The sequence below is a fragment of the Bufo bufo genome, chromosome 9 (genome assembly GCF_905171765.1).
Source record: "Bufo bufo chromosome 9, aBufBuf1.1, whole genome shotgun sequence".
NCBI classification, from domain to species: Eukaryota; Metazoa; Chordata; class Amphibia; order Anura; family Bufonidae; genus Bufo; species Bufo bufo.
The window spans coordinates 211494200-211518838 of NC_053397.1; the positions used below are offsets into that span (position 1 = coordinate 211494200).

The 24639-nt window shown below is 44.4% G+C and overlaps 1 protein-coding gene across 2 annotated transcripts in view; it reads right to left on the minus strand.

Annotated features, from left to right (window-relative positions):
- Window positions 1–24639, minus strand: part of AK5 (adenylate kinase 5) — a 246563-nt gene that overhangs the window by 192477 nt on the left and 29447 nt on the right. For both annotated transcript variants that reach the window (XM_040406789.1, XM_040406790.1), the window contains exons 2-3: window positions 9704–9890; window positions 9090–9257 (exon numbers count right to left, since the gene is read on the minus strand). In XM_040406789.1, the coding sequence (XP_040262723.1) occupies window positions 9090–9257; window positions 9704–9890 (355 nt within the window). The remainder of the gene's footprint in view (window positions 1–9089; window positions 9258–9703; window positions 9891–24639) is intronic.

Below are 24639 nucleotides of genomic sequence, written 5' to 3' on the forward strand. Positions count from 1 at the left end.
CTCCCATTAAGATTCAATCTAGCGATGGGGGAGTGTTACAAAAGCTTAATCATACTTATAAACCTCTTACAAAATCCCATCCTTCCAGAGGAATTCCCAGTCTACCCTGTCAAAGGCCCTAATGATATTGATCTAGGTGTGCAGGTCCACCCAAGCCATCCAACAGATGCAAAATAACTTTAAGGTTTACTGGTTTCTCTTAATCCTCTTAATGCTGTTGCCAAACCATTTTGATGGGGTTTCAATTTCGAACCTTTGTTTTATGAAGCAGACACTCTCTTCTCTTCCGAGCAGGGGGTGCCTAGGGTTCTTCCATTGAGTTCCTGACACCGCCAGCTCTGTGAGAAGGTCTGTTAGACGTTCTTCGCTACCTCTTGCATGACGTTCTTTGTTTTGGTTTCACTTTGTCATCTCCTTTCCTTCTACCAGCTGTCACCTATTTACACTAATTGTCTCCCTTTATATTCCCTCCCATACTGCCTCACTTTGCGGTTTATACTCCTTCCTGGATGAGTTGTTCACTGCTGGATGGATGCGGCTTCTCCTGATTCCACAGATAAGTCTGTTTCCTTTATTTGTGTTTCCTTTTTGGCTTGATTGTAGGTGACCCTGACTCCGTCCGTATTAAGTGCAGGGAGCCGGTAGTCGTGTCCCCTCACTATTATAGGGTTTTCAGGTGTCACATAGTATAAGGTACGGGGGCATGCAATCGGCTACCATAAAGACCTTTGCATGGGCATAGCAGTCAGGGAGAGCTCTAGGGGTTTTATAGGGCTCACCCATATGCTCCTTAGTTTGGGATCAAGCCAGTCGGATGTTTATTTATAAGTTCCAGCTTTCTGCAACACCATCCGTGACAGTTCCATTGTATTAAATTGTATTCGAGCACTCAAATTATTCAGCCAAGCACTCGGATCTGCCGAGCATAGCAAAGCATAGCATGCTCACTCATCACTAATTATAACCCATGCAAAGCTCAAGGGATACCGGTACATGATCCGAGAGTGACCTGGCTTCATATCTACTCCGCTTAATATGATCCAGATATTTTTCATTTATTAAAGCCAGGTCAATCCTGGACATGCAATTCCTGGATTTACTTACACAGGAATAGACTTTTCTCCCCCGACCCAAAAACCCCCAGACATCCACAAAGCCCGATTCCTGACAGAATCGTGCAAAGGGGGACCCTTGAATAGATGGAGAGATATGAGTAACCCCTTCCATAAAGATCCTATCAATCTTGGGGTTCATAACACAATAAAAGTCCCCATTCACCAAGGTAACATTTGGAGATTTCAGAAATTGATAAATTTTAGCGGATTCCACAGATTTCTGCGCTGATTTGAACAGGGAAAAAAATCCACGGACTTCCTGGTTTGCTTAGGGCCCAATATCCCTCTCTTTCCCATCCCTCTTTTAGGCATTTTATTTTATTTTTTACTTTCCTTTCTTTTCATTCCTTTTCCTTTTATTTATTTATTTATTTATTTATTTAAAAAATTTCTCCTTTTTTTTATTTTTTTTTACTTTTTCGTTTCTTCTCCCCTTTCCCTTTAACACAGTCCTTTACCTTCAGAGCCAAATCCAACTAAGTCACTGGTAAGTCACTGGTATTGCCACTGTTATTCCAATAGCTCTGTTAATAATAACACCTCAAACCCAATGGGGAAAAAACAAGGGGAGCGGAGGGATGGAGCACAAATGGGGCAGATGGGGCAGACATAACAAGGCCCAGCAGGGACAGATCTCACCAAGCCTGGAATCGCGTCAGACGGCTCCTCTTCACCAGGCCAGCAGACCACCAATCGTTTCTCCGTACAAATCGGAAGACTGTCCAGGATCCTCAACAGAGCAGCGCAAACAAACAGGCAGAAGGGGGTCCACAAACGGCCAGGGAGCACCCAGCCAAGGGACACCCGAAAACCGAATCCCGGAGAGGGAGAATCAACTTAAAGCGGGGGCAGGAGCAAGAGCAGGAGGCAGCGAGAGCAACAGGGACAGGTACGGAGTCTCCTTCACTAACTGGTCAGGAACCCAGACCATCGCACATGGTTTCAGCGTTCCACACGACACCAATCAGACGTAACAGCGGCAGGGGAGCGCGACGCTGCATGTTCACGTCATCCTGAAAAAAGATCCCTCATCGCTTGCTTTTTATTGTGGTCTCCTCTATGGCTTGTTGGATTTTACTATACTGTTTTTGTGCCAATGTCCTAAAGAGATGTCATCTAGCACAGAGTAATGTATTTGCGCAAGTCTTAATTAGAGGCTTTTACGGCTAAGTTAATTTGGACTCAGTAAATTACTGTAACTAATGTCAAACAAGCCTTCAAGATCAATAAATTGAATACAAATAATCAGTTGCCACTTGCAAATGTGCCATCACTAAAATAGAGACATGGTATATGGACACGGAAGTGCATCCCCCAAGAAGAGCACAACCCTCCTCTGAAATACTCATGTGCTCATGCTACTGTGACCTTCCACTTATCTTAACGCTATGACTCTGCTCTGATTCCAGAAATCCATGAGCTCAGTAACATCATTACATAGGCAGACAGGTGACTGCCTCCGACAAGATCAGAACCCTCTTCTCCTACTGCTGTCATCATTGCCCTGACAGCTCGCTACACAATATTCTACCCCAGTTCACTCATGACACTGCCTTGTCAAATACAGCTTCATCATCCTGAGTAACACAGTCACTTGACTGGGCAGGTCACTGCCTCACACCAGTTCAACCCACTCCTCTCCTGCTGCTCTCATCACCACTGGGTGCTTTGCCAGCACTCACTTCACTACACATTCTGTCTTCCAGAACATCATCATAAGTCACTGACTTCCCCAAAGTCTGCACACAACTCTCCTGCTGCTGTCATCATTCCCATATTGTAACGTGACACAATGTACAACATTCACGACACGGCCCTCCCATTAGATTCAGCCCCAACAAGAATGCACAGGGCATTGCCCCCCACAAAATCAACACACTCATCTAATGCTGCTGTCATCATTTCTATAATATAATTTCAATACACACTACACCTGTCAGAGTCAACCCAATCACACGAATGGAAAGCGCAGATCAGTACACTCATCCTCCGCTGCTCTTATCATTACCACATATGATTGGTTACACTGTCTTGTATCAATGCCCATTTTATGACACCACCCTTGTTGCATCCAGCCCTGCCCTTATTATCATCAAATAGGGGGACAGGGCAGTGTCCCCCACAAAAACAGTACACTCTTCTCCCACTGCTGTCAATACCATAATTTGGTTTACTATACAATGCAATGTCCCCAATCACATGACACTACATCTACTCAGCCCTCTCTAACATATATTATTGAGTGGAATGGTCACTGCGTTCCACAAGATCAACACACTCATAAAATATTCCCTATCTGCAGCCTTTGTGGCAAGTCTTCCCTGAAAACTTGGACGCTTCCCCCATCTCCACACTCTGACCTGCTGACTCCTTGCTGCTATCTCTAACACTGAGAGAAGGGAAGGGGAGAGCAGGGAGAAAGAGACCACACAGCCAGAGGCAAAACATTATCGCATCTGTGTCTGGAACAAAAGGGCAGCAAGCTAGGTGCAGGAGTAACACAGGCTAAACAACGGCAAAAATAGTAGGAAATTTGCAATGATGACAATTTAGAAAATTGCTTCGATTTGCATTTAGGAAGCAAATGAACAATAGAAATATTGCGCAAAGGTGTCTATACCCTTTCAGTGCATCAGAAAAACAATCTCAGAAATGCTCCATTGGATCTGGTAGTCACTGTCTCATAAGCTAAACATGTCTTCACTGCATACTAAGTAAATAATAGAAAACACAGAACGCAACCATTAGTGCAGCAGCTGAGCCTTCGCTCACTCCTGTGTGTATGTCAGGTTAGAGAATGCAAATTACTCCTAGCTTTTCTATTCACATGTATGACAATTATATTTTTTTGTTAGACAGCAATGCATTCTCTTGGCGGGTTGGGGACGCTTGAGAAAGAGGGAGGTCCCTCGAAACTTTGCTACTGCTGCCTGTCTTGAATGAACTTGCCCAGAGAAAGAGATAACTACGGTATATATTTATTAATGATCTTGTAGAAGGCTTGCATAGTAAAGTATCAATTTTCGCAGATGACACTAAACTGTGTAAAGTAATTTACACTGAAGAGGACAGTATACTGTATATATACTACAGAGGACAGTATACTGTATATATACTACAGAGGACAGTATACAGCTACAGAGGGATCTGGATAGATTGGAGGCTTGGGCAGATAAGTGGCAGATGAGGTTTAACACTGACAAATGTAAGGTTATGCACATGGGAAGGAATAATGCAAGTCACCAGTACATACTAAATGGTAAAACATTCGGTAACACTGACATGGAAAAGGATCTAGGAATTTTAATAAGCAGCAAACTAAGCTGTATAAACCAGTGTCAGGCAGCTGCTGCCAAGGCCAATAAGATAATGGTTTGCATCAAAAGGGGCATAGATGCCCGTGATGAGAACATAGTCCTACCACTTTACAAATCACTAGTCAGACCACACATGGAGTACTGTGTACAGTTCTGGGCTCCTGTGAACAAGGCAGACATAGCAGAGCTGGAGAGGGTCCAGAGGAGGGCAACTAAAGTAATAACTGGAATGGGGCAACTACAGTACCCTGAAAGATTATCAAAATTAGGGTTATTCACTTTAGAAAAAAGGCGACTGAGGGGAGATCTAATTACTATGTATAAATATATCAGGGGTCAGTACAGAGATCTCTCCCATCATCTATTTATCCCCAGGACTGTGACTGTGACGAGGGGACATCCTCTGCGTCTGGAGGAAAGAAGGTTTGTACACAAACATAGAAGAGGATTCTTTACGGTAAGAGCAGTGAGACTATGGAGCTCTCTGCCTGAGGAGGTGGTGATGGGGAGTACAATAAAGGATTCAAGAGGGGCCTGGATGTATTTCTGGAGTGTAATAATATTACAGGCTATAGCTACTAGAGAGGGGTCGTTGATCCAGGGAGTTATTCTGATGCCTGATTGGAGTCGGGAAGGAATTTTTTATTCCCCTAAAGTGAGGAAAATTGGCTTCTATCTCACAGTTTTTTTTTTGCCTTCCTCTGGATCAACTTGCAGGATGACAGGCTGAACTGGATGGACAAATGTCCTTTTTCGGCCTTATGTACTACGTTACTAACTACTGAGTGCACAGGTGAATGCACAAAGAAGCCAGGACACTGAAACGAACCCGCAGCGAAGTGGTTCAAGCAAAATGGACTAAGGTTTTTATAATCCTGTTTTTGATATGTTTTACCTTTTTTCATCAGATAAAGAACACTAATTTAATATATTCCAGAGTTCCCTCCCCTCATGATTTCCATATGATCTAAAATATTGTGTGGACAGAGCTTGCCCTGACTGGACAGCCCCTTTAAAGGGAATTTCTCATCAGAAATTGACCTATTGTTCAAATTGTTTTTAACACTTTTAAAGGGGTTTTATGAGTTTTTTCAACTGATGACCTATCTCTGATTGGTACATCAGTATCTGATTAGTAGGGGTCCGACACCTGGGAACCCTACGATCAGCTGTTTGGGAAGGCACTGGCGCTCGCAGTAGCGCCATGGCCTTTTCGCAGCTTTGCTTAGGCCAAGTGACATCACGTTAATCGGTCACATGGCCTAGGCGCAGCTCAGCCCCATTAGGGTGAACAGGGCTGAGTGGCGATACCAAGCACTGCCGCTAGACAATGTATGGCACTGTGCTTGGTGAGCTGAGAGAAGGCGCAGTGGCGCCAGTGCCTTCTCAAACAGCTGATCAGCAGGGTTCCCAGGTATCGGACCCCCACTGATCAGATACTGAAGACCTCTTTTGCATCATGATATATATATATATATATATATATATATAGGTAACACGTGACACGGCTGAACATATCTTTTCATGCGGCCAAATCAAAGTTTTACTGGAGAAGAGCCTGTTGTGGAGTCCTGGCCGATGCAAATATCTCCAAGAACATTTGGACAACAGAAATTAATTGCAGTTATTAAAACAATAAAATGTTACATCAGATCTGTCTGTAATTTCTATGTCCAGCATCGGGTTTCTCACATCAGGGACAGAGAATTTAGCTCAAATTACAGCAGCTTTTAAGCCAATTTAGGCCACACGGCTTTCAGATGAATTAAATAAAATGGAACTGAGTGGTTTTCTGGGATTTTCTTAAATTAGCACAATTTACACAATTTCTAGGCATTAGGACTCTAGGGATGCTATGAGGCCAGTAACCACTATGTCCACAGAGAATAGATTTAGCAAATGTGCCCGAACCATAAAGTACCACAATAACGAAGTACAAGTTGATATTCTTACAAATAGGAGGGCGCAAAGGAGGCAGAAAATGATCGATGATTTTCCATGCCATTTCCACATGCCCAGTTTGCTCTTTCCATTTGTAAAACACATGTATGTTCCTTGTGGAAGAAGTCAAAATATAACTCCTGGGAGTCCCTCAACGCAAGGGTCTTCTTTGCATTATAATTACTTTTTATAAGACAATGCACTTATCTTGACTGTTCAGAGCAACAACTTATCTTATAGAGGGAAAGCAGGTCAGAAAAATGTGCAAAATTATATAGGTACAGACAGTACTGCCTCTCCCTGCACAATGCTTCCTGTCTTCCCCCCTGCCTCTCCTTGTAAATGATGTAGGTACAGATATTACTGCCTCCCTGTCTCTCCCTCTAAATGATGTAAGTACAGATAGTACTGCCTCCCTGTCTCTCCCTGTAAATGATGTAAGTACAGATAGTACTGCCTCCCTATCTCTCCATGTAAATTATGTAGGTACAGATATTACAGCCTCCCTGTCTCTCCCGGTAAATGATGTAAGTAGAGATAGTAATGCCTTCCTGTAAATAATGGAGGTACAGAAAGTACTGCCTCCTTGTCGCTTCCTGTAAATTATGAAAGTACAGATAGTACTGCCTCCCCGTCTCTCCATGTAAATGATTTAGGTACAGATAGTACTGCCTCCCTGTCTGCCTGCAAATTATGTAGGTACAGATAGTATTGCCTCCCTGTCTCTCCCTGTAAATAATGTAAGTACAGATAGTACAGCCTCCCTATCTCTCCATGTAAATTATGTAGGTACAGATATTACTGCCTCCCTGTCTCTCCATGTAAATTATGTAGGTACAGATAGTACTGCCTCCCTGTCTCTCCCTGTAAATGATGTAAGTAGAGATAGCACTGCCTTCCTGTAAATAATGGAGGCACAGGTAGTACTGCCTCCTTGTCTCTTCCTGTAAATTATGCAAGTACAGATAGTACTGCCTCCCTGTCTCTATCTGTAAATGATGTAGGTACAGATAGTACTGCCTCCCTATCTCTCCATGTAAATTATGTAGGTACAGACAGTACTGCCTCCCTGTCTCTCCATGTAAATTATGTAGGTACAGATAGTACTGCCTCCCTGTCTCTCCCTGTAAATGATGTAGGTACAGATAGTACTGCCTCCCTGTCTCTCCCTGTAAATGATGTAAGTAGAGATAGTAATGCCTTCCTGCAAATAATGGAGGTACAGAAAGTACTGCCTCCTTGTCGCTTCCTATAAATTATGCAAGTACAGATAGTACTGCCTCCCCGTCTCTCCATGTAAATGATGTAGGTACAGATAGTAATGCCTCCCTGTCTGCCTGCAAATTATGTAGGTACAGATAGTACTGCCTCCCTGTCTCTCCATGTAAATGATGTAAGTAGAGATAGTACTGTCTTCCTGTAAATAATGGAGGCACAGATAGTACTGCCTCCTTGTCGCTTCCTGTAAATTATGCAAGTACAGATAGTACTGCGTCCCTGTCTCTGCCTGTAAATGATGTAGGTACAGATAGTACTGCCTCCCTGTCTCTATCTGTAAATGATGTAGGTACAGATAGTACTGTCTCCCTGTATCTCTCTGTAAATGATGGATGTACGGAAAGCATTGCCTTGCTGTAAATGGTGTACATACAGAAAGTACTGCCTCCCTCTTTTTCCTGGTATATGATGTAGGTACAGATAGTACTGCCTCCCTGTAAATGGTGTACATACAGATAGTACTGCCTCCCTCTTTTTCCTGGTATATGATGTAGGTACAGATAGTACTGCCATATTAATTTTCTAAGCTCCATCACATTTGACATTAAGAATAGCATGCAGTGATACTCTTGCTGTCTAAATGGTGGGAACCTTAGTGGAACGCCAACAGACCCCTAACAAGCCCCTTACCTCTTGCTACCATATAAGATGACCCAGAAAGTAAAGACAGATGCAAGGGGTATGACTACAGGATCAGACAACACAGTATTTGTAGTCTGTAACCATGGAAACACAAAGGTGCTGTATAAACAAAACAGTATGAGATTTGTAATCGAAACAATTTACAAAGATGGTTTCTATGTTGGTTCGGCAACGCTGAGGCTGAAGGAAATTGGTTGCTAAGGTGGACATAGCCTTTAAGTCTGTGGTCATATGGTAGACCTCAGCTGAACGATATGTTGGCAGCCGTCAGTCGCATTTTCCTCACAGACATGCATGTTCAGTTCAGTCTCATATGCATGTTATTTCCATGAGGCAATAAGATAAGCAGCTGACATACACTTTTTGACACTATGCGTTTCCTAGTAAAAAAAATACAAGATGAGAGAAACCAGCTGTCCCTACTGACTTTTGACAGATCCCATCAAAAGCAAAGGAATCCACCAAGAGTCTACCGTAGCCTCGGTTCCTAGCTTACGTAAAAGCAATATAAAGGTGCTCCAGTAGGTTCTCAGAACTGGAGATTTGGGAGGAAAAGTAGCGATGAAGTGCAAGGATTAGTCAGGATTCCTTTTCAGCAACTCACATGCTGTAGAATGTGCTGCGGAGACGTTCTTCAGTCGCATTCTACTAGAAAAACGGGGATTTCAAAACCAGACAAAATACTTTGCCGATCTGCTGCATTTTACGGCAGCAATCTATTTTATTACAATAAATTCAACTTGCTTCATGCTAATGAAGACCTTCACGTGAGTCAAACAAGAAGATGTTCACATACCAATCACCAGTATGATTTTTGGGTGTGGTCTTGACGGGTCGAACACTTCATACTCTTCGATCAGTTCAGCCGTCTCTGAGAGGTCAGTGTCGCTTTCTATGGAGAACTGGTGGATAGGTGGTAGCCGGTCATACCGGCGGTAAGGAAAATTACAACTTTCTGGTAACACTGAAGAAAGAAAAAACAGTATATAAATGGTTGGTACGCTTAAGCACGGTTAAAAATGGTTCCTCGTAAAGCTCTTGTCAGTCTTCAGCTGACCGGTGCCCTGTGCAGTACCCTCTACTGACAGCCCTCTGTGTGGCAAGATTCAGAGGGGTGGTAACCAGTTGGGGGGTGTCCCTGCACAGACTTACTCTATCCAATCAGTGCTGCCCTTTTCAGTCTGTACAACACACCCCAACTGGTTACCTCCCCTCTGTACCCTTACTGCAGACTGCTAGCAATTCATTCATAACTTCTAGTGCAAATAATAAAGGAATGGCACAACATAGAGTCATAAGAATAGATGCTCCAGAATTGTTATTACATGGGGAATGCATGAATCTATTAAAACCGGCGTGTCAGGAGCGGTGAGAGGTCCTCTTTAAATATTACACTATTTTACTACTTACCACTTCTGAAAAACGATCTTCGCGCTTGTCCGCCATTGAGCGGGGGTAAATTTCTTTTGTCTGGTCCCACAAATGTGTCCCACTTGACTTTTTCTGTTCCTCCCAATTCCCTCACTTTTTGTAGACAGTTTTCCAAGTAATCCACAGGATCATCAGGTCTGTAGCACATTAATCCATTCAGAAGGCCCTGGATAATTGGGATAAGATATTCAGCGTGAATACCGGTTAAATCACAAACGTTCATGTTCAGCTGCAAGTGTTGCTGCTTCTATAAGATCAAATTTAACGTGCAATAAAAATGAGAAAAGAGGCAAGTAAGAGGCAAACAATTTTTCATCCTTCACATTCTTCTTCTTGGAAATTACAAGGTAAAACGTATGGGATAATTTCCATAATATTCACGGTAAAGAAAACGATAAAAGAAACCTCTGTCCAATTATTCAGCAATACAAAAACACTGAAACAGTGTTACACAAGTGCTACGATACTACATTAAAGGTTTTTTTCCAGGACTCAGATACCACTGTCCTAATCCTCAGGATAGGTCATTAACAGGGGCGGACTGGCCATAGACCCTACTGGGAAGCTTCCCGGTGGTCTGATGTCTACGGGGGGCGACCTGAGTCCTCCTTTGTGGCTGCCAGCCGTTACATATCAACCTTACACTCCTAGCGTCAATTAATGCTAATAATGTTAGGTACTTATAGGGCGGTATTTGTGCTGCACTGTGGTACTTGATTCTGCTGGGGTGGTATTTTGCTCTGCGGGGGTGGTATTTTGTGCTACACTGTGGTATTTGGTTCTGCTGGGGCGGTATTTTGTGCTGCACTGCGGTATTTGGTTCTGCTGGGGCGGTATTTTGTGCTTCACTGTGGTATTTGGTTCTGCTGGGGTGTATTTTGTACTGCACTGCGGTATATGATTCTGCTGGGGCGGCATTTTGTTCTCTACTGTGGTATTTGGTTCTGCTGGGGCGGTATTTTGTGCTGCACTGTGATATTTGGTTCTGCAGGGGGGTATTTGGTTCTGTACTGCAGTATTTGGTTCTGCTGGGGTGGTATTTTGTTCTGTACTGCAGTATTTGGTTCTGCTGGGGTGGTATTTTGTTCTGTACTGCAGTATTTGGTTCTGCTGGGGTGGTATTTTGTTCTGTACTGCAGTATTTTGTCCTCTACTGCGGTATTTGATTCTGCTGGGGTGGTATTGTGTGCTGCACTATTAGACTGGTGACCCCACCTACTTGAGTTGTCCCTTCCTACTTGTGTTGGACTCACCTTCTGTCAATTTGGAGCCACTTACGACATGGGGCCACTTTCTGTTTCCAATCCGTCCCTGGTCATTAATATCAGATCAGCTGGGGTCTGACACCCTGGGCAGACACCTGCTCTGGAAACTATGCCAGAGCCAGAAGGTTCTGTCCACTGTGTAGTCGCGTGTCGGGGTACTGCCGCTTAGCTCCCATTTAAGTGAATGGGAGCTGAGCTGCAGTACGCCAGTGCAGGAAACTGCACAGTGGATGGAGGCTTCCGTTTACTGCACAGATTCTGGCACTGGTGGCTGCCCAAAACCGCTGATCGCTGGGGGTCTGGGGGTTGTCGGACCCACACTAATAAGATATTGATGGTCTATCCTGAGGACAGGCCATCAATGTAAAAAAGTTCTGGACCACCATTTACTATTACGTTAAAAGAGAACAATTATTTATATTTACTGCTCATCGGTGGAAATTTACTTTCTGCTGATGGAAAGAAATATTTACTCACCTCACACTCTTCCCATGAGGATCTGGCTCTATTATATTAAGAAACAGCCTGACAGAAATTTATATCTAATTCTATGAATACATTTGAATTAAATCGTTTTCAACAGAAAGCAAAAAACTTTGTATTTACTGACTGAAAAGTGGTGCTGAGAGGTAAGAGATCTGTCGGCAAAAATAAATTTGGGACACTCTAGCCTTATAAAAAACGTTTCCACATTTTCTAAAAATATTTTTATATGATTTATTTGCAAAAAAGTAATGATACAAATTACAACTTAAAGGGACACTTCCATCAAAAATTTCTTTATCACATATTAACAACCTACCAGTTTTTAGGTTTTTCTGGATATAATTGTTTTAAGCCTCTCTGTCATCCTAGCTCTTTAACATCCCCTTTGTTTGGACTTTCCGCACGGCCGGCAGCCTCTCTTACCTTTCTCAGTCAGAGCGAGACCTCCTGTAGCGACTCATTTAGAGTATCACACAAATGTTGTGCTCTTCTGTGGTTATCTTCATCTACACTATACTTGTAGCCCGATACTATGCCAACTATTATCATGAGGATTATCCTTCAAACAGCATGTTCTGTCACAGCAGCAGTAAACTGACAATGGATTACCTATCTATATACAGTAGGTGGTCTTATCATTTGTGCTGGCTGCTACAGAAGGTCAATCATTTGTATTTAATTTTCACTGGCACAGCACTGCCAAAATGGGAAAAGAAAAATGAAAAACAGCCAAAAATCCTGAAAATATACCACTTTCTGTTGGAAGTGTCAATTTGGCTAGGTCTACACAATGACATTTGTCGCGCGACAATTTTTATGATGATGTCACATGTCGTCGTGTAGACCTAGCCTTAAAGAGTACTCGTAACCAAAATGCGGTTTTTGTAGGTTTTAATAATGCTACAATAAATATATTCTTCACTATTATATTGTGATCCTTCTGGATTTTATCTATTTTTTGTAATAAAAAATAATTCCTCAAGAATATTCATTAGGGGTTCCAGTCTCTAACAAGCTGTGCAAAATGTGTGTGAAATTGCTTTTGATGTCACACTTGGCAACTTTTGGCAAGAGTCCTCAGGGAGGTACGAGAGTACGGCGTGAAATAAAGAGCAGTGTATAAAGTGATGGAAAAATGAATCAAGCCAGCAAAGGAAGCAATATGGGTAATAACAATACATTATTAATTTCCTCTACATAATAAATGCTATTTGCCGAAGTGAAAAAAAAACTTTTATCTGTGGTCCACTGATTACAGATAATTTTATTTATTTTTTTATTAGCCCTCACTACGCCCTACAATCTGCGCCATTACTTTCAGTGCCTGATACAGCGGCATTTTTGGAGGTGTTCACTGCCCAGTGTCAAAAGGGTGTGACCCTGAGCTGTTTGCACTGTCCAACCACCCAGTTGTCGGTGTTCCTTAATTAGCATATCGGATGGAAATTGAAATTAAAATATCTGCAATCAGGGAACTACCTGATCAGTTTTACTTTTAAAGGGGCTTGACAGGTCCCCTTGAAAATCTACGTTCGTTAACAGATACAAAATGCCATGCCACATGCTGTGATACACCATTTAAAGGGAGCCTGTCACCCTGAAAATGCAAATGAATCTGCAGGCAGTATGTTATAGACCAGAAGGAGCTGAGCAGACTGATGTATAGTTTTTGGGGGAATGATTTAGGTCAAACTTGTATTTTATAAATTTAATTTCCTGCTCATTCTGGGCTTTCAAATCCAGGAGGCGGTCCTATCAGTGATTGACAGCTATCTCTGGTCAGGGAGGCGGTACTATCAGTGATTGACAGCTATCTCTGGTCAGGGAGGCGGTCCTATCAGTGATTGACAGCTATCTCTGGTCAGGGAGGCGTTCCTATCAGTGATTGACAGCTATCTCTGGTCAGGGAGGCGGTCCTATCAGTGATTGACAGCTATCTCTAGTCAGGGAGGCGGTCCTGTCAGTGATTGACAGCTATATCTGGTCAGGGAGGCGGTCCTATCAGTGATTGACAGCTCTCTCTGTATACACAGTCATAGACAGGGGCGTAACTATAGGGGAAGCAGGGGAAGCGGCTGCTTTGGGGCCCTGACCCCAAAGGGGCCCATCCAGGAGGAGGAGGAATAAAAGATTTTGTCAGGGCCCCCTCAACAGTATTACACAATGAAATAATATACAGTGGCAGTATAGACAGTGTAGAAAATGGATGGAACAGCTGCCGGGCCTGGTCTGAGAGAGCGATCTTTACTAGCCACAGGAATGGGGGCGGCATGAAAGGAAGGGGTTGCGAAAAAATTACTGGGGGAGGGGGGCCCCATTCAAAAATATGCTGTGGGGCCCAGTCATTTCTAGCTACGCCACTGGTCATAGAGGGAAAGCTGTTAATCCCTGATAGGACCGTCTCCTGGTATTCAAAGCCCGGAAAGAGGAGGCATTTAGGTTATACAATTTTTTTTTCCCATAAAACGATATATCAGTCTGCTCAGCACCTGCTGCCTGCAGGCTAGACACCATATTCAACGTGTCAGGTTTCCTTTAAATCCCACCTCCCCCTCCAATCCCATGCAACTGTCAATCAAATGACATCACTTCCTGTCTCGGTGACCACTGAGTCTCCACTGCTAACAGAGCTAACTATAGTGGTCACAGACAGAATAATCCTAATAGGCTCAGATTTGGGATTTCAGCTTCGTGACCGCAGTGTGCCCCAATCTGATTTTTTTTCGTGAAGGATATGCTGAAAAATAGTCAGGATATGTTGCAGTCATCTCATGGTTTCAAAAGACTAAATATTGCAGTGCAGCCCTAGCCACAGAGACCCGGGAGAGAACAATTAAGGCTACTTTCACACTAGCGTTCGGAGCGGGTCCGCCTGATGTTTCATCAGACGGATCCGCTCCTATAATGCAGACGTTCGCATCCGTTCAGAACGGATCCGTCTGCATTATAACTTAGAAATTTTTCTAAGTGTGAAAGTAGTCTGAGCGGATCCGTTCAGACTTTACATTGAAAGTCAATGGGGGACGGATCCGCTTGAAGATTGAGCCATATAGTGTCATCTTCAAGCGGATCCGTCCCCATTGACTTCCATTATAAGTCTGGACGGATCCGCTTGCCTCCGCACGGCCAGGCGGACACCCGAACGCTGCAAGCAGCGTTCAGGTGTCCGCTCGCTGAGCGCTGCCAGACTGATGCATTCTCAGTGGATCCGCCTCCATTGAGAATGCATTAGGGCCGGACGGCTGCGTTCAGGGCCGCTCGTGCAGGGCCGATCCTACACGGGGTGCAGTGGGTGCCCCGCACCCCAGCGCTGTCACCCGAAAGGCGCCGAGCGCAGGGCCGGACTGGCCTGCCGGGATAGCGGGAAATTTCCCGGTGGGCCGGCAAGCCTGAGTGCCGCAAGGCCGCGGCCCTGGTGACAAGTGGGGGCGGCCGCGGCCGGCGGCAGGGCAGAGCAGGAGATGAGCGCCTCCATTGCGGAAGCGCTCATCTCCATAGTCATCTGTATTGCCGTCCTCAGGACGGCAATAATACAGATGCCTGTGCTGCGGCAGAGGAGGGAGAGGTGTGTCCCCTCCTGTTCCTCTGATAGGCTGCCGGCTTAGTGCTGGCAGACTATCAGAGGCCGGTGCAGGCGGCGCGATGACGTCATCGCGTCGCCTGAGGCTGAGCCGTATAGCGAGGGACACAGACGGAAGAGGCGGCCTGCATCGCATCGCATCGCTGGAGGTAAGTATAAGTGTATTTTTTTTTTTTATATAGGTACAATACTGGGCTGGCACATGATAAGGGGGGCTACTGGGCTGGCACATAAGGGGGGCTACTGGGCTGGCACATAAGGGGGGACTACTGGGCTGGGCTGGCACATGATAAGGGGGGCTACTGGGCTGGCACATGATAAGGGGGGACTACTGGGCTGGCACATGATAAGGGGGGACTACTGGGCTGGCACATGATAAGGGGGGCTACTGGCACATGATATGGGGGCACTCTGGCTACTGGCACATGATATGGGGGCACTCTGGCTACTGGCACATGATAATGGGGGGGATCTGGCTACTGGCACATGATATGGGGGGGGGCTCTGGCTACTGGCACATGATAAGGGGGGGGCCTCTGGCTACTGGCACATGATATGGGGGGCTACTGGCACATGATAAGGGGGGCTACTGGCACATGATAAGGGGGCTACTGGCACATGATAAGGGGGCTACTGGCACATGATAAGGGGGTCTACTGGCACATGATAAGGGGGGCTACTGGCACATAGGGGGGCTACTGGCACATAAGGGGGGCTACTGGCACATGATATGGGAGGCTCTGGCTACTGGCACATGATATGGGGGGGCTCTGGCTACTGGCACATGATGGTGGGGGGGCTCTTATTTCTGGCACATGATTGGGGGCACTCTGGCTACTGGCACATGATATGGGGGGCTCTGGCTACTGACACATGATATGGGGGGGCTCTGGCTACTGACACATGATATGGGGGGGCTCTGGCTACTGGCACATGATGGTGGGGGGGGGCTCTGGCTACTGGCACATGATATGGGGGGCTACTGGCACATGATAAGGGGGGCTACTGGCACATGATAAGGGGGCTACTGGCACATGATAAGGGGGGCTACTGGCACATGATAAGGAGGGCTACTGGCACATAGGGGGGCTACTGGCACATGATATGGGGGGGCTCTGGCTACTGGCATATGATATAGGGGGCTCTGGCTACTGGCACATGATGGTGGGGGGGCTCTTATTTCTGGCACATGATTGGGGGCACTCTGGCTACTGACACATGATATGGGGGGGCTCTGGCTACTGACATGATATGGGGGGGCTCTGGCTACTGGCACATGATGGTGGGGGGGCTCTTATTACTGGCACATGATTGGGGACATCTATGGGGGCACATCTTACTGCAGATTATTGGGGGGCACTATAGGGGCATCTACTGAGGCTAAAAAAGAAGATATTTTATATGGGGGCTCTGTATAGGGGCATTTTATACTGGGACACATTATGGTGGGTACTATGGGGAAGGGGGGGCACTATGGGGGTCATCTACGGGGGCACTGAGAAGGGGTATTTTATATTGGCACATTATGGGAACATTAGCTCAACTGGGGGCATTACAAATGTTTTGCATATTATAAGGAGAATTATTACTACTGGGGGGGCATTATGGTGGGCTTTATTACTCCCCCATGGTATGACCCCCTAGTAGCAGCACCAGCCTCTCCCTGCTCTGCTATCCCTCTGCCCCTTCTCCAAATCCTTATTATGAAATCTTTCTCATTAGGTTAAAGCACAACATCAGCTCCGCCGAGCCCCCGGCCAAAGTGTTGAAGTGGCGTCCGAGATCCCCAAGGGCCAAGTCAAGTAACTGTAAGTTTTTATGGGGGTTCTACAAAAGAGCTATCGTGGGGCAAAGTTCATATTCGTGTTTACATTGTAAAGGGGAGGAGTTAGTAAGATAACCACGCCCATGTGGGGGCGCCAGAAATATTTCTGCACCCAGGCGCCTGTGACCCTAGGATCGGCCCTGCGCTCGTGAGCCCCTTCAAACGGAGCGCACGAGCGGACACCCGAACGCAGGTGTGAAAGTAGCCTAAGGTCACCAAACCAGAAGGTCATATTGGTAATTGGTGTGGGACTGTGACTACATCTCAATTTACTGCCATCTTTTGTGGTTGTAAACTGGCAAATGTTTTTTTTGTTTTTTTTTGCTAAGTGTAAAGCAAAGGATTTATGTACTCGGGGTGGAGATGCCTATAGATAATTGCATTAGCTGCCATTAAAATTCCATCAAAAATTCCTTGCGTCTTATCATATTTTACTTCATTCTTCCTAATTAACAGTTCCCTGCGTGTTTACAGTCTGAGTTCACATGACACGTCCTCGCCGCCTCTTCTGAACGCCTCTGATCGTTAATCTACTTCACCTCTGCGCACTAATTACAAGTGACAATCCTCCATTATTATCTGTATCGCCCAGGTCTCTGTTGTGTTGGTAACCATACTCTGCTCGTCCTTTCGTTCTACACGACGATAGACTGATAATATAACCAACTACGGAGAAGACTAGAACAAGACAAGGCAAGACAATGTCCGAAAAATCCCCTCAAAGCCTCTACTGTACAGGGTGATAGCAAACAGCTGGAGAATCTGCTCCGTCCTGCCTTAAAGGGGTTTTGTCATCTGAGACAATGGGGTCATATCGCTAGGATATGCCCCCATTGTCTGATAGGTGCGTGTCTCAGCACCTACCTCTTAAACGGAGCCCCGAAAGTGGTGGAGGTGCGCAGCCGCCCTCCATTCATTTATATGGGGCTGCCGAAAATAGCCGAGCCCTGGCCCATAGAAGTGAATGGGAGTGGTGGACGGTCATGCGCAGTGTGTTTCCATTCACTTTTATGAGGAGAGCGCTTGGTGGTGGCCGGACCGGAGTCCTCCAGCCACCACTTTACCTGCTCCGTTCTCGATATAGCTGCGGGTCCCAGTGGGACCTGCACCTATCAGACAATGGGGGCATATCCTAGTGATATGCCCCCATTGTCTGAGATGAGAATACCCCTTTAAACAACATCCCAATGATTTGAAGGGACACTGTGTAATACATAATTTCCCCCGAGGTGGCGCTGCAGCAAAATTAAACAATTACTAGCAGGTTTCCCACAGAAGACAGCTATTTGAAGGGGGTCCAAGGTCCATTTTGTAATCCGCTTATTGCCAGAAAACCCTAAGTGGAGAATTCCTTAAAGGGGTTGTCCATCTTTATATATTTTTTTAAATTTGGCCAGTACTGTGCTGTAACTACACAATAAAATACTCCCACCTGCAACCCCGCTGTTTCAGTGCTGAGGGCACAAACTGCATTCGCCTTCCTTGGTCCCCAGCCTGGAAGCTTTTAGACGGGGTCAATCACTGGCCTCAGAGGCAATGTGTTCCTAAGTGTCACATGACCCAGCCGTGAAATGGTGTTTGGGGACATGTCACTGCTGAGGTCAACGGTTGGACACTGTGGCGCACATGACCTCATCTAAAAGTTTACTGGGCAGGGATCAGAAAGAATGCAGTTAGGGCCCTTGCTGCTGGACCAGAGGGGCCGGTGGGCAGCAGGAAGGCTTAGCACTGGCCAAATTTAAAAAAGGTCATAAAGCTGCACAACCCCTTTAAAGCAATAGACCACTGTACTATAGCTCCATGCAGGCTTTCAGAACCATGATGTATAAACGTATGCACCCATAGCATATCTCTGCACGCCTACTAATCCTGTCTAATAGTTAGACAGCGTCAATTGTAGACTAGAAAGCCTAGAAATACGCCAGATTTACCAAAGTGGCTAGATGAGAAACCTGGCGCACCGTTAGGGTATATGCACATTGCAGTGTAGTTTTTTATGGATTTCTTTTTTTAACAAATCTCTTTTTATTAAAGATTTTCAACAAAACATACAGCGTTGATCATTGTCATTTTAGCTACAGACAATACATATTTTATCTTCAGAATTTTACAGAAAAGAAGAATGTAAGGGGGGGGGGGCGGCGGGTAGGGAACATAAAGGTAGTGTAGGGATGAATGAAGAGAGTGGGACATCGGAATAATAATCCAAAGATATATCTTTAACAATGGTTACAACTGAACGCATATCTGCACATTAATCCAGTCAGGTGACCGAAATATAGTTTCTTAAAGGGAACCTGTCACCTGGATTTTGTGTATAGAGCTGAGGACATGGGTTGCTAGATGGCCGTTAGCACATCCACTATACCCGGTCCCCATAGCTCTGCGTGCTTTTATTGTGTAAAAAAACCGATTTGATACATATGCAAATTAACCTGAGAGGAGTCCTGTAGGTGAGATGAGTCCGGGACAGGACTCATCTCAGGTTAATTTGCATATGTATCAAATCGTTTTTTTTACACAATAAAATCACACAGAGCTATGGGGACTGGGTATTGCGGATGTGCTAGCTGCCATCTAGCAACCCATGTCCTCAGCTCTATGCACAAAATCCAGATGACTGGTTCCCTTTAAGCATAAACCGTATAAGTACAGCCGTGGGTGGTTTCCAAATGTCTAAGTGATTTAAGCCATTTAAAGATAATTATTTAGAGTTGGATAGCACTGGTATAATACAGCTCGAGACTAGTTCTCAGGTTTTTATGTTATGTCCTGAGGCGTCGTGTAGGGGTTCAGGTCTGTAGACCCAACTTCACAAATGTCCATAGGCCTATATAATTAGGGTATTATATGACTGTAGGTCTATGCAGGGGCGTAGCTATGGGGGGTGCAGAGGTAGTAGTCGCTACCGGGCCCAGGAGCCTGAGGGGCCCCAAAGAACCTTGTGCCACATACGACACCGGCATTATAGAAAGTGCATACTGGTCAATTTACACCTCTGGCTGGAGGGAAGGGGTTAGGTTAAGAATTTGGCATGAGGGGGTGCCCTTTCAATGTTTGCCTCACGCAGCAGGAAGGCTACGTGCTCCCCTGCCCCTTGCAACAAGCACTGAGGGACGGGGGCCCAAGCTGAACTCTTGCACCAGGGCCCATGAGCTTTTAGCTACGCCCCTGGGACTTTGGATTCAGTGTTGGGGAGTCTGGTTTCTTTCCAGAGGGTGACGGAATGTTCTCCATGGTTCCCACAGTTTCATGAATCTAGTATGTGTTCTGGTTGTCCATCCTACGAGTTCCTCCATCAAATAAATCTGGTCCACTTTTGCATACCATTGTTCCAAGGTGGGGGGGAAGGGGGACTATTATTTAGCCATTGTAGCGTAATTAATGATTTAGCGGCTTGAACCAACGTGGTTGGTAGGTCTGAAGGAGCAGGTTGCCACTGCTCTGAGGGTAGCCATAATAAGACTGATTGAGGGGTAAGCCTCCCCGTGTACCTACATATCTCACTAATCTTTTGTTCTATCTGTGTCCAGTAAGGACGTATCAATGGGCAGTCCCACATAATATGACCTAGGGTACCTCTTTGATCTCTACATCTCCAACATGTCTCGATATCTGAAAATCCCATTCTAAATAACTTATAGGGATCGTTATACCAACGTGTCATAGTTTTATAGGAGTGTTCTTGTATCTTTATACATTTTGAAAAACCACGAGAAAAACCACAAGATGGATTTGATAAATTTCCTGTTTAAGTCTTTTTCCCACGCTCTAATATATGCTGGTACCCCTATGTCAGGAATAAACACCAATGACTTGTATAAAAGTGAGATACTGTGTCTCTGTAGAAAGTCGTTTAAAGCAAGTTTTTCAAACCAAGTTGGAGTTAAGGTGCTAGTGTATTTGGTGACTAAAGTCGTACTAGAGCGTGGTAGTTCTAGTCTGTTTAAAAAGTTACCATCTTCAATGACCTGAAAGCATAATAAAGGTATATTGTCTATTGATTTAATGTCTCTTATGAGAGATGAAATTGGGATATCTTTTAGAGATTTCCAAAATTGAGGGGTGTAGGTTGTGGATGGTTACAATAAGTATGGAATTAATTCTTCCGGTAGGTTATGTGGAGGATCCGAAAATAGAGGAGTCTCAGCATGTACAGAGCGAATATTTAAATATATACCTTTGGTTAGGCCCTTTGGAACCGTTGTGGAGTCAGCAAGGCCCCAGAGCCCTGCGTATTGCTTAACTGACAGGAGTGTTAATTCGATATCTGATCCTAGCGTCCTATATTAAGGGACGCAAAGTTGGAGCTACCTTTTTAGTTGTATAACTTTATAATAGGAGAATAAATCAGGTAGTCCAAAACCACCTTGGGAGTGATTTCTATATTAGTTTGACGTATGCTATTCTCGTCCGAAGAAAGGTTGTAAGTATAGATCTGACCTGCCTAAAGAAGGTCTGCGGTAATTGGATGGGAACCATTTGCAGTAAGTATAACAACTTTGGGACAATATACGTTTGAAGGAGGTTTTTTCAATCCTATCCAGGATACCCAGGGCAGAGATAGAGAGTGTGGGATATAGTTGGATCTATATAATCTCGCAGGGTCCTTAGTGAGTTCTATTCCCAGGTATTGTAGAGAATTAAGGTTCCATCTGAAAGGAAAAGATGTCTTGAGGAGGCGAGTTGTCCGAGCCAAGAGGGAGAACTCCTATAGCTACTGACTTGGAGTAATTGATCTTAAAATTGGATAGTGAGCCAAATGCGTTAAAGAGGTTTAGAATCTGCGAAAAGGCTTGTATAGGGTTTGCAATTAGTAAGAGAAGATCGTCTGCAAAAGCAAAGTGTTCTACCTTTCCCACCTTCAGACCATTTATGAGGGAGTTATCTCGGAATGCTTGCAATAGAGTTTCCATCACTAATATGAATAGGGAAGGAGATAGGGGTCACCCTTGGCGTGTTCCATCAGTGATATGAAATGATCCAGATAGGGTTCCATTCACTCTTATTCTGGCACTTGCTGTTTGATATAGCGACATAATTGCCTGAACAAAAGAGTCAGGTACTCCAAATCTTTTAAGTTTACGCTGCATATAAAGCCAGTCAACCCTATCAAAGGCTTTTTCAGCGTCAGTACTTAGAAGCACAAGGGATCGACCCTTCTCCTTAGCCCATATGGTTGCATTTAAGAGTCTACATGGGTGAAAATTCCCCTCTCGACCCAAGACAAAACCCGCCTGCTCCTGATGAATAATTTTAGGGATGAGGGTATTGAGTCTGATTGCTAATAATTTGGCCCAAATTTTTATATCCAAGTTGAGTAATGAAATGGGTCTGTAATTACTACATTCCTTACTATCATTACCTTCTTCAGGGATGATCGTGATGGTAGCCTCGAGCGTCTGTCTTGGGAGGGGTTCTCCCCTAATTAAGGCCTGACACCAGTTAGTTATCTGAGGAGCTAGTGTGGGTAGTAGTTTTTTATTATATCCTGCTGGAAGACCGTCTGGCCCCGATGCCTTACCCATTGGCAAAGCTTTGATAATTTTTTTAAATCTCTTCTCCTGTAATGGGCTTTAATAGTTTTGAGCTTTCATCTGCCCTCAATTTAGGGAGGTTGAGGTTGTCTAAGAACCTGTCTATTTGTTTTTTCTTTTCGGTTTCCGGATTGTTTTCTGGAGGGGTAGCACGGGTGAGGTCTAGATTGTATAGTTTTTTTGTAGAAAGAGCAAAAACTCTTCTGCTATATCTTTTGTGGCTGAGACAATTTATCCCGAGCTTGTTTTGATAGAGACATATTGTGTATCGTTGCATTTTTTAATCAGATATGTCATTAGTTTATTTCCTTTATCTCCATGCATATATTGTTTATATTTAGCATACTGATAGGCTTTTGCACATTTTATATTAAGAAGCTCTTTCAACTGTCTCCTTAATGAAAGCAGTTCATCTTGGGCTGGTTGCATTCTAGATTTTTTCTGAATAGATTCTATGGTTGCTATTTGACTTAGTAGTTTGTTAAGCTTCTTCTGTCTTTCTTTTTTTTTTTAAGTTTGGAGCTTAATGCTATGAATTCTCCACGTATGAAAGCCTTGTGGGCTTCCCATACTATCGCCTGTGAGGTGTCTGATGGTTTGTTTTCTTGGAAGTAATGTGCTAGTTTGCATGAAATATCAGATACATTTTTATCCGCGTCTCATATGGTTTCGTTCAGACGCCACATCCATTCTCTTGTAGGTAGATTTGAAAAGGAAATCAGGGTTGTTACTGGGGCGTGATCTGATACCGTGATAGGGCCAATGGTGGAGTTACGTAACATATCTATCTGTGCTTCTGATATTAATATGTAGTCTATTCGCTGATATGTCTGGTGGACTGATGAGAAAAACGTATAGTCTCTGTTTGAGGCATTTAGTGTTCGCCAGGAGTCCAATAAGTGGTTATCATTTAATATTTTTCGTATGCTTCCTAATGTTTTTTGGGATTTAGTCGAGACACCTGATGATGAGTCTAAGACAGGGTTTGATGAGACATTAAGGTCTCCTCTAGTATTTTAATCCCCTCTGCAAAGTCTTGAAATCTGGATAGGGTCGATTTTATCCACTTATGCTGATGATAGTTAGGAGCATAGAGACCTGTGAGAGATACTACAGGGAGTGCAGAATTATTAGGCAAGTTGTATTTTTGAGGATTAATTTTATTATTGAACAACAACCATGTTCTCAATGAACCCAAAAAACTCATTAATATCAAAGCTGAATATTTTTGGAAGTAGTTTTTAGTTTGTTTTTAGTTTTAGCTATTTTAGGGGGATATCTGTGTGTGCAGGTGACTATTACTGTGCATAATTATTAGGCAACTTAACAAAAAACAAATATATACCCATTTCAATTATTTATTTTTACCAGTGAAACCAATATAACATCTCAACATTCACAAATATACATTTCTGACATTCAAAAACAAAACAAAAACAAATCAGTGACCAATATAGCCACCTTTCTTTGCAAGGACACTCAAAAGCCTGCCATCCATGGATTCTGTCAGTGTTTTGATCTGTTCACCATCAACATTGCGTACAGCAGCAACCACAGCCTCCCAGACACTGTTCAGAGAGGTGTACTGTTTTCCCTCCTTGTAAATCTCACATTTGATGATGGACCACAGGTTCTCAATGGGGTTCAGATCAGGTGAACAAGGAGGCCATGTCATTAGATTTTCTTCTTTTATACCCTTTCTTGCCAGCCACGCTGTGGAGTACTTGGACGCGTGTGATGGAGCATTGTCCTGCATGAAAATCATGTTTTTCTTGAAGGATGCAGACTTCTTCCTGTACCACTGCTTGAAGAAGGTGTCTTCCAGAAACTGGCAGTAGGACTGGGAGTTGAGCTTGACTACATCCTCAACCCGAAAAGGCCCCACAAGCTCATCTTTGATGATACCAGCCCAAACCAGTATTCCACCTCCACCTTGCTGGCGTCTGAGTCGGACTGGAGCTCTCTGCCCTTTACCAATCCAGCCACGGGCTCATCCATCTGGCCCATCAAGACTCACTCTCATTTCATCAGTTCATAAAACCTTAGAAAAATCAGTCTTGAGATATTTCTTGGCCCAGTCTTGACGTTTCAGCTTGTGTGTCTTGTTCAGTGGTGGTCGTCTTTCAGCCTTTCTTACCTTGGCCATGTCTCTGAGTATTGCACACCTTGTGCTTTTGGGCACTCCAGTGATGTTGCAGCTCTGAAATATGGCCAAACTGGTG